Genomic DNA, 9,419 nt, shown 5'->3' with positions numbered 1-9,419 from the left:
AGATTCATACATAATCCAATTTCATATTGTAATAGAATACTCTGCACCTTATTTCCTGAATGACTGTTTAAAAGCCGCTAGTATTGACATAATAAAAAATGCTAGTATACAGACTCATGAATGATTCAACTCATACTAACATTTTAGTATTGGATTAAGATAATAAAGATATGCTCGCTTATTTTTGGAATATATAAGTGAATAATTCAACTCATACTAACATTTCAGTGTTGGATTAAGATAACAAAGATATGATCGCTTATTTTTGGAATATACATGCGTTTATTTCTTATCATTGACATTTAAAATAATTGTACTTATATGAAAGTAAAAGATCCCATGAGTAAGACATCGTTTGTCATTATTATTACAGATAATAATAGTTGTGAAAAATTGTTTGATAAATCTAAAATTAATTTTTTTTTCATCAATAATTTTTAACTCAAAAATTGCTTTTAGGAAAAACAATCTCTGTAGTTTTGGAAAAATTTATTTTTTAATTTTTGTGTAAAACTGTCACAGATTTCACGATCAAAAGTTACCAAAAAATTGTTTTGTGTACTAAATTCAAAATTTGAAAATACTAATAAATTGACAAACTGTATTTGATTTTTATAATAATATTTCTTTTACCGACACTTTTAACTCTTCAAAGCGACAAATGTATAATAGGTCGGTGAATGACCAGTAATTAGCACCCATATTTTAGCCCTCTGATTATTTACAAATAATCAGAAACTCACAAATTTTAATACTCCTGCAAAACATAATTATGTTATCCGCCACAGGAACATATAGGATGTTGATCATGTTGGAGTATCCATGGGAACGCGAATGATTCCGACGTCGTTTTTGCGTATACCTCAGTGGCCCGAACCGGACAGCGATGAACTTCTTCTGGCTGTGGAGGGATCTGCTTTAGAAGACGAGGTATCACTTAGTTGTAGGCATATCAAGTTTTTCTATATATCCTATCCGTGTAAAACATATATTTACTGGGGAAAAAAATGTATACTGAAAATTGGAGGGGATGAAAATCATATTTTGCTTAGTCAAGTGCAATAAAAGTTAATTGCTGCCACTAAAACGTTACCTCTTTGTCACTTGGATTATGTAGGTCTCTTGCACTTGGTGCCATTCTGCATAGACCTGTTGCAGACCTTGCATTTATGCTAGGAGCTTTTATCATCAAACCAATACCCTTAAGATTAAGACTCAAATCATACGCCGACTAATAATGAGGTGTTTTTTATTCTTATGAAGCTACCAGGGAGGTAACAGCTTTAGCCGGTCTTCTGGTGGATCGTTTATCTAACTGCTATGATTATGACAATCCTATCGATGCACATTGTAAGTTTTTATCGTATATGTTCATATTTTTAATACCATGTAATTCTAGTACACAATGCAATGAGACCGGTATAATTGTTCCATATCTCACAATTTTCAATTTTCCAGTAGAATGTCTATCTTTAGAATACTGGAAGTCCTAGTGAACCCAAAAATTATACCCTCATCATCCTCTGTGAATTTTATTATTTTAAAAAACTGGCACAATAAGTTGCAGTTTCTAGGATCCTATTAGTATGTCACAATGAATAGAATGGATACAATAGTGAATTGTTCTTATGTATGGAACCACGGCACAGCAGAGGCGGCTCCAGCGTACTGGAGGCCTTATGCAAAAAAAAATATTGAGGCCCCTAAATAATTCTTCTTGTTTTTTGATGCGCAAAAGATCGAGTCAAATATTGAGCTTCCATTTTCTTCTCTATAGATAACATAGCCAAACCATTTAACCTCTATGGTAACATAGTTGATCGATGGTAGTTTTTTATCAATAAAAGCCCAAAAGTAATACTTGATTGATTTTTAATAGAGTAAAATACTTGGGTGAATAGATACTTGAGGCCCAAATATAATCAATTATTACTTTTGGGCCTCAAGTATCTATTCATCCAAATAACCACTTAAAATATATAGAATAATAATGAGGCCCTAGATACCAGCCTAGGCCAGCTCCCCCTGGAGCTGGTACTGCGGCACAGGATTAAACCCTTGCATTGCTGAACTACTCATGAACCTGGATGGGATCACCTTACTTTAAAAGGAAGTGATAATTGAATAGTTACTGATAAATATATCATTGTGGAGGAGGCTTTAAATATATAACCTGTCGTCAAAAGCTACTAGTGAAGTAAAAAAATCAATTTATTTCTCAGAACCCTTTAATAAAACACAATAAGTAAAATTACATGAAAATGCTTGGGCAAATATTTGTGGCCCTTATTCACATTATGTAGAAGATAATGTGATTGTTATCAGCATATAGGAAAACTACATTGTAGCAACAGAAGATTGTCTCTCGAACCTGCAGACTTTGCACACGGGGGAGTAAAGAGACGGTGTTTGGTACTTGTCCTCCCCACCCATAAGTGGCATGGGCACTCCTCTCTTTACAGGGCTGACATAGCCTGGCCTGAAAGTCTTTCCCAGGATTCCCTCAACAAGATCAGATAGGTTGGAGAACTTGAATTGTGTCTCCAAGTGAGCAAAAGCATCATTGGATGGTATCTGGTAGTTGTGGACCTTGTTTTCTTTTTCTCCAATTGGGGTCACCTTTACATCCAGTTCTACCAGTCCAGTTACAGTCACTTTTACTGTGTTAGTGTCATCAGTTCTTTCAATAACAACTTCTCTCTGTTCGCTATCGATCCTCCACTCGGCCTCTCCATCAGTGGGGATGCTAATTTCCTCCCCATCCCACCTCACAGCAAGAGACTCAACCTTGTCGTCCCACTGTGAAACTCTTTTTGCTGCAAGGACAAGAGTGTGGCTGTCGAACATGATTGAGAGAGCTTGAACCCATGTATAGTCCCGTGTCCTTCCGTGTCCTTCCTTCAGGGCGAGTGCCAATGAAGTGAGCATTAATCTGCAAATTGCTGTCTGAAACAACTGCAAAGTCGCTTCCCTTTGCTCCATGGAAGTAAAACATGACTCCATCGCCACCAACAAACCTAGGATCGTAGCACAGAGAGCCATATCCATCACACTTAGGTTTCCTATCTGTTAAAAGAAATTTACTTGTTAGCTTTCAGTATTCAGTTTAAACATATATCAAAGAGATGAAAAGATGAGATCAATATGCTTACATTTGCAAGTGGCTTCACACTTGCTACCGCAGTTGATGAAGCATCCCTTGTTCTTCTTGTTCTTTTTGGGCTTCCTCTCAGGGCACTGAGATGGACAGGTCAGGGTCGTGTTGTAACATGCACCTTTATTTTTGCATCGCCCTCGTTCCTGTCCAGTCCCTGGTACTGGATCCTTTTTGTCATATTTGTTATCATCATCTTTATCCTTTTTGTCATTACCTTTACCTTTGTCCTCTTTATCCTTCCCCTTTCCTTTGTCATCTCCCTTGCCTTTTCCTTTGTCATCTCCGTTGCCATTTCCATTTCCACTGACCTTTCCTTTGTTTCCATCATCATTACCTTTGCCTTGACCTAGAACAGTGGCAGCTTCCATCGAGATAAAAACTAGAAGAATGGCTACTACAATGAATGCCTTTCTTCTATCCATCTTGCCACTCGGATTGTTTACTATGCACGCTCTATCTGTTTACGTATTACTTTGTGACTTTCTTTTGCTTGTGTTATGAAGAAAATATGATATCACAAAGAGGTCGAAAGGGGCTTTTATAGTTGCATGGCAAGTAGCTAAAGCCTTGTATTAAGGCTCCATTCTTGCTAAGGTACCTTCTGAGCGTAATCAACCAGCAGAGAGCCAGCTAAGTTTACTAATGCATGTGGCTTCTTGATTTTGACTTCTGAAGGAACTGGATACATAATTGCAGTTTATCTTTGAGTAGATGAGAAGGAACAGTCTTATTTTGGAAACGCTACTAAATTATAACAAGTTCTTGTAATAACTCTTTAAATGGTGATTGAATTACCAACAAAATATATCTGTTGAAAAACTTGAAAGTCATATATAATACTTTTACCAGGAACGTTCAGGACTCATATTAATACAACTTTGGCACACTTTGTTCACAATATAAGAGTAGATTCGATCAAATACCAAGTGCATTAATGAACCATGATAAATCATACAAGTGGAATTATGAGCAAGTCTGAGTAAGTATCTAATGGAGTCTCTGGTTTGATATTCAATTTGGTAGATATATGTTGAAGTACAGAAGCAGCAGAAGGCCCCAACGTCGCCATGGGAATATTAGCTGTAAATCAAGCTTTGCTGAATTTGCAGTCATGGTATTCACTTTCTGCCTATCAGGCCGGGAGTGTTGGAAAGAACAATTTATCGGTGGTATTGTTTTTGTAATACTTGTAAGCTTGGTTTGACCGGCAACAATAATTTTTTATGAATATTACGTAAAAAGCTAATTGATTAATTTAAAATAATTTATTAAGATAATAGATTTTAGCTCAAAAATTGTTTTTAGAAAAATAATGTTTACATATTTCTGTTATAGATCTTACTGTCAATACTAAAAATATTAAATAATTTTTCATATGGATTTTTAGTTATGATTCTGGAATTAGACAATTTGTACGATCATAATTGAATTATACTATCTCTTTATATTTCTAATATATCCCCCAAAAAAATTCCTTATATATAATAATATGTTAATAATTTAGAATGGAGTAAGTTGCGTAGAGATTGAAAGAAGAAATAACTTTTAAAGATTTGTGTAATAAGTTCTATGGAAATCACTTTTTCATTGGAGATTTGAATACCATGTACTGCAACTAAAATATTCCATAAAAACATTGCAAAACATATTATTTTTCGAATCATGTTCTACAAAGATCATCATTTTATTGACAATTTTGCAAATTTTATACATTTGACAAATAAAACATTAAAAACATATTATTTTACAAAATTATATTTAGTGTGCAGAACATTTGTTGATATTGCATAACATAATGTTATGCTTGTTTAGCATAAATAATTTTCAACATTTTCAATTAAATAGTGATATTTATAGTATGTACTTCGCAAAATAATAAATTTTGTAGTGTTTTAATTGCAAAATATAAATGGTCTTCAAGGTTTCCGATGAAATAGTGTTCTGCATAGAACTTTTCTCGTGTCAAAATATTCTTAATAAATATTTATCAAAATTTACGAATATCTATTTACCAAATTTCTTTTACTTATAATCAATATACTTATATAAAGGAGAAGCGAGGGGCGTGTAGGTGGCGCCTCTCACATCGCTCCGTTCTATTTTTCTATTTTTTCGGAATTTTAGGATGAAAAATATCAAAATCAATATACTTATATAAAGGAGAAGCGAGGGGCGTGTAGGTGGCGCCTCTCACATCGCTCCGTTCTATTTTTCTATTTTTTCGGAATTTTAGGATGAAAAATATCAAAAATTAGAACTACCTTTTTTAGTTTCAGGTATATTAGAAGCAAGTTTCAGAATCTGATTTTGTTTGAAATTATTTATGGAATATAGTAGCTTGAAAGTTTCAATCTGATTTTGTTTCAGATTATTTAATTATGGAAAAGACAAATTATTTATGGAATATAATAGCTTGAAAATTTTAATCTGATTTTGTTTTAGATTATTTAAATATGGGAAAGAGTAGCACACAAGTCTCTCTGCACCTATAAATACCCCTGTAGATTGTAGGATTTTGTATTATCTAAACACAATCTCCTCTCTCTCAATACCACAATCCTACCTCTGTATTGATAGTTCTCTTGCTCGATTTTTAACTCGGAGGTGCCGTTCTTCTGCAACGACGATAAGTGAAGGTTATTTATACAGTATTGAAAAAATAAAGGTTGTTGCAAGCAAAGGTAGTTATAGACCGCTATATTGAAGTCGACAAATCCAAACACGGGAAAAGAATATAGTCTTAACATGATGTTGATGGTTGATATCGATAAATTAATTATTAGTTATGTATGTTTGTTGGTTATTCTTTTATAATATTTGTTTTATTCATCGGACATGTTTGTTGTTGTTAATTTTTATATGATTTACTTTGTATACAATAAAAAATTATTCATGCATTATCTGTTTGCTCCTTCAAGCAACTTTTAAGTAAAGGTTGTTTATACAGTATTAAAAAATAAGGGTGGTTACAAGCAAGGGCAGTTATAGACCGCTATGCGCTATCTCATAAATTTAAGTTAGATGTTTTTGTGCACAATCAATCCAAAAAAATTGGAAGAAGGTGACAATAAGAACATGATTACTTTTAAAAAAACAAATAAAATTAAAATTCGTCATGCTTCAAATTGTTAATTACGTGTATAAATTTACTTTCATTTTTTCACCGTGAATTGTAGTCCAATTTTGCAATTTTCTATATTAGTATTGGTATTACATCAAGATTTTTATAATATAAATTTATTTATTTTATCCTACAAATATTAATTTTGAAACATTAATATACTTTTTATAAACATCCACAAAATTATTTTATTCTACAAATATTAATATTGAACCATTAATATAATTTTTATAAGCCGCCGCAACGCGCGGGTTCTGAACAACTTGGAGCAATCATTCTCAAAAAAAGAACTCGGAGCAATAGACAGGATTAGGAACATATATAGCCGTTATTGGAGTAAACGCGGATGATCCCGACGTCGTTTTGTCTATACCCCAGTGGCCCAAACCCTAAAGCGATGAACTCCTTCTGGCTGTAGAGGAATCTGCTTTAGATGTCAGATGATGAGATATCACTCAGTTGTTGTGTGCATATCAAGTTTTTCTCTATATATCCTATCAGGGAAAAGTAACAACTTTAGCCGGTCTTCTGGTGGATCGTTTATTTAACGGCTATGATTATGATACTGCTACGGATGAACATTGTAAGTTATAATCAAATCTGTTTATAATTTATTTCCATTTAATTATAGTACACAATGCAATGAGACCGGTATAATTGTCCCGAATATCACAAATTTCAGTTTTCCACTAGAATGTCTATCTATAGAGTACTGCAAGTTCTAGTGAACCCGAAGTATACCCTGATCATCCTCTGTGAATTTTATTATTTCGAAAAGCTGGCACAATAAGTTGCGGTTTTTAGGATCCTATTAGTATGTCAGAATGAAGAGAATGGGTACAATAGTGAATAGTTCTTATGTATGGAACCACGGCACAGGACTAAACACTTGCATCGCTAAACTGCTCATGAACCTGGATGGGATCACCTTACTTTAAAAGCAAATGATAATTGTAGAGTTACTGATAAATGTATTATTGTGGAGGCTTTTAATATATTACCTGTTATCAAAAGCTACTAATGAATTAAAAAATCAATTCATTTCTCAGAACCCTTTAATAAAACACAATAAGTAAGATTACATGATAATGCTTGGGCAAACATTTGTGGCCCTTATTCACATTATGTAGAAGATAACATGATTGTTATCAGCATATAGGAAAACTACATTGTAGCAACAGAAGATTGTCTCTCAAACCTGCAGACTTTGCAGACGGGAGAGTAAAGAGACGGAGTTTGGTACTTGTCCTCCCCACCCATAAGTGGCATGGGCACTCCTCTCTTTACAGGGCTGACATAGCCTGGCCTGAAAGTCTTTCCCAGGATTCCCTCAACAAGATCAGATAGGTTGGAGAACTTGAATTGTGTCTCCAAGTGAGCAAAAGCATCATTGGATGGTATCTGGTAGTTGTGGACCTTGTTTTCTTTTTCTCCTATCGGGGTCACCTTTACATCCATTTCTACCAGTCCAGTAACAGTGACTTTTACTGTGTTAGTGTCATCAGTTCTTTCGATAACAACTTCTCTCTGTTCGCTATCGATCCTCCACTCGGCCTCTCCATCAGTGGGGATGCTAATTTCCTCCCCGTCCCACCTCACAGCAAGAGACTCAACCTTGTCGTCCCACTGTGAAACTCTTTTTGCTGCAAGGACAAGAGTGTGGCTGTCGAACATGATTGAGAGAGCTTGAACCCATGTATAGTCCCGTGTCCTTCCTTCAGGGCGAGTGCCAATGAAGTGAGCATTAATCTGCAAATTGCTGTCTGAAACAACTGCAAAGTCGCTTCCCTTTGCTCCATGGAAGTAAAACATGACTCCATCGCCACCAACAAACCTAGGATCGTAGCACAGAGAGCCATATCCATCACACTTAGGTTTCCTATCTGTTAAAAGAAATTTACTTGTTAGCTTTCAGTATTCAGTTTAAACATATATCAAAGAGATGAAAAGATGAGATCAATATGCTTACATTTGCAAGTGGCTTCACACTTGCTACCGCAGTTGATGAAGCATCCCTTGTTCTTCTTGTTCTTTTTGGGCTTCCTCTCAGGGCACTGAGATGGACAGGTCAGGGTCGTGTTGTAACATGCACCTTTATTTTTGCATCGCCCTCGTTCCTGTCCAGTCCCTGGTACTGGATCCTTTTTGTCATATTTGTTATCATCATCTTTATCCTTTTTGTCATTACCTTTACCTTTGTCCTCTTTATCCTTCCCCTTTCCTTTGTCATCTCCCTTGCCTTTTCCTTTGTCATCTCCGTTGCCATTTCCGTTGCCATTTCCATTTCCATTTCCACTGACCTTTCCTTTGTTTCCATCGTCATTACCTTTGCCTTGACCTAGAACAGTGGCAGCTTCCATAGAGATGAAAACTAGAAGAATGGCTACTACAATGAATGCCTTTCTTCTATCCATCTTGCCACTCGGATTGTTTAATATGCACCTCTATCTGTTTGAGTATTGTGACTTTCTTTTGATTGTTGTTATGAAGAGAATATGAATACACAAAGAGGTCGAAAGGGGCTTTTATAGTTGCATGGCAAGTAGCTAAGCCTTGTATTAAGGCTCCATTCTTGCTAAGATACCTTCTGAGGGTAATCAACCAGCAGAGAGCCAGGTAAGTTTACTAATGCATGTGGCTTCTTGAGTTTGACTTCTGAAGGAACTGGATTTATAATTGTAGTTCATCTTTGAGTAGATGAGAAGGAACAGTCTTATTTTAGAAACTCTAGTAAATTATAACAAGCTGTTGTTATAACTCTTCAACTGGAGACTGAATTACCAACACAAATATATCTGTTGAAAAACTTAAAAGTCATTTATATATACTTTTACCAGGCACACTCAGGTCTCATATTAATACAACTTTAAATTTGCAACATGCTCCACACTTTGTTCACAATATAAGACTAGATTCGACCAAATACTAAGTGCAGTAACAAACCATGATCAATCATACAAGTGGAATTCGAGTAAGTATCTTTTAATTAATTGAGTTTCTGGTTAATTGTCTTGATTATCTAAAATATAAGTGTTGATATCCAATTTATTAGGTATATATATCTTGAAGTACAGAAGCAGCAGAAGGCCATAAACCGACGTCGCATGGGAATATTAGCTTTGCTGAATTTGCAGTCATGGT

General features: G+C 35.0%; 1 protein-coding gene and 1 pseudogene across 1 annotated transcript; both read right to left on the bottom strand.

Moving 5' to 3' along the window:
• Positions 1 to 2,232: 2,232 nt before the first annotated feature.
• On the bottom strand, positions 2,233 to 3,645 carry LOC108221734 (uncharacterized; annotated as a pseudogene).
• A 3,654-nt stretch (positions 3,646 to 7,299) lies between these two features.
• LOC108223899 (uncharacterized) lies at positions 7,300 to 8,907 on the bottom strand. The gene is made up of 2 exons (XM_017398352.2): positions 8,248 to 8,907; positions 7,300 to 8,161 (listed from the first exon to the last, which is right to left on the bottom strand). The coding sequence occupies exons 1-2, from the start codon at positions 8,690 to 8,692 to the stop codon at positions 7,443 to 7,445; spliced, it is 1,164 nt and encodes a 387-aa protein (XP_017253841.1). The 5' UTR covers positions 8,693 to 8,907; the 3' UTR covers positions 7,300 to 7,442.
• Between the last annotated feature and the right edge of the window lie 512 nt (positions 8,908 to 9,419).

This window comes from Daucus carota, chromosome 5 (genome assembly GCF_001625215.2).
Source record: "Daucus carota subsp. sativus chromosome 5, DH1 v3.0, whole genome shotgun sequence".
In the NCBI taxonomy this organism is placed as follows: domain Eukaryota; kingdom Viridiplantae; phylum Streptophyta; class Magnoliopsida; order Apiales; family Apiaceae; genus Daucus; species Daucus carota.
The sequence above is the reverse complement of the archived record's forward strand: the minus strand, read 5'-3'. Positions and strand labels throughout refer to the sequence as shown.

Bases quoted from the DNA above. Each gene is read 5' to 3' on its own strand.
- LOC108223899 (XM_017398352.2), bottom strand. From the start codon at position 8,692: ATGGATAGAAGAAAGGCATTCATTGTAGTAGCCATTCTTCTAGTTTTC. The intron at 8,162-8,247 runs GTAAGCATATTG...TTCTTTTAACAG, and splicing joins GTGTGAAGCCACTTGCAAAT to ATAGGAAACCTAAGTGTGAT.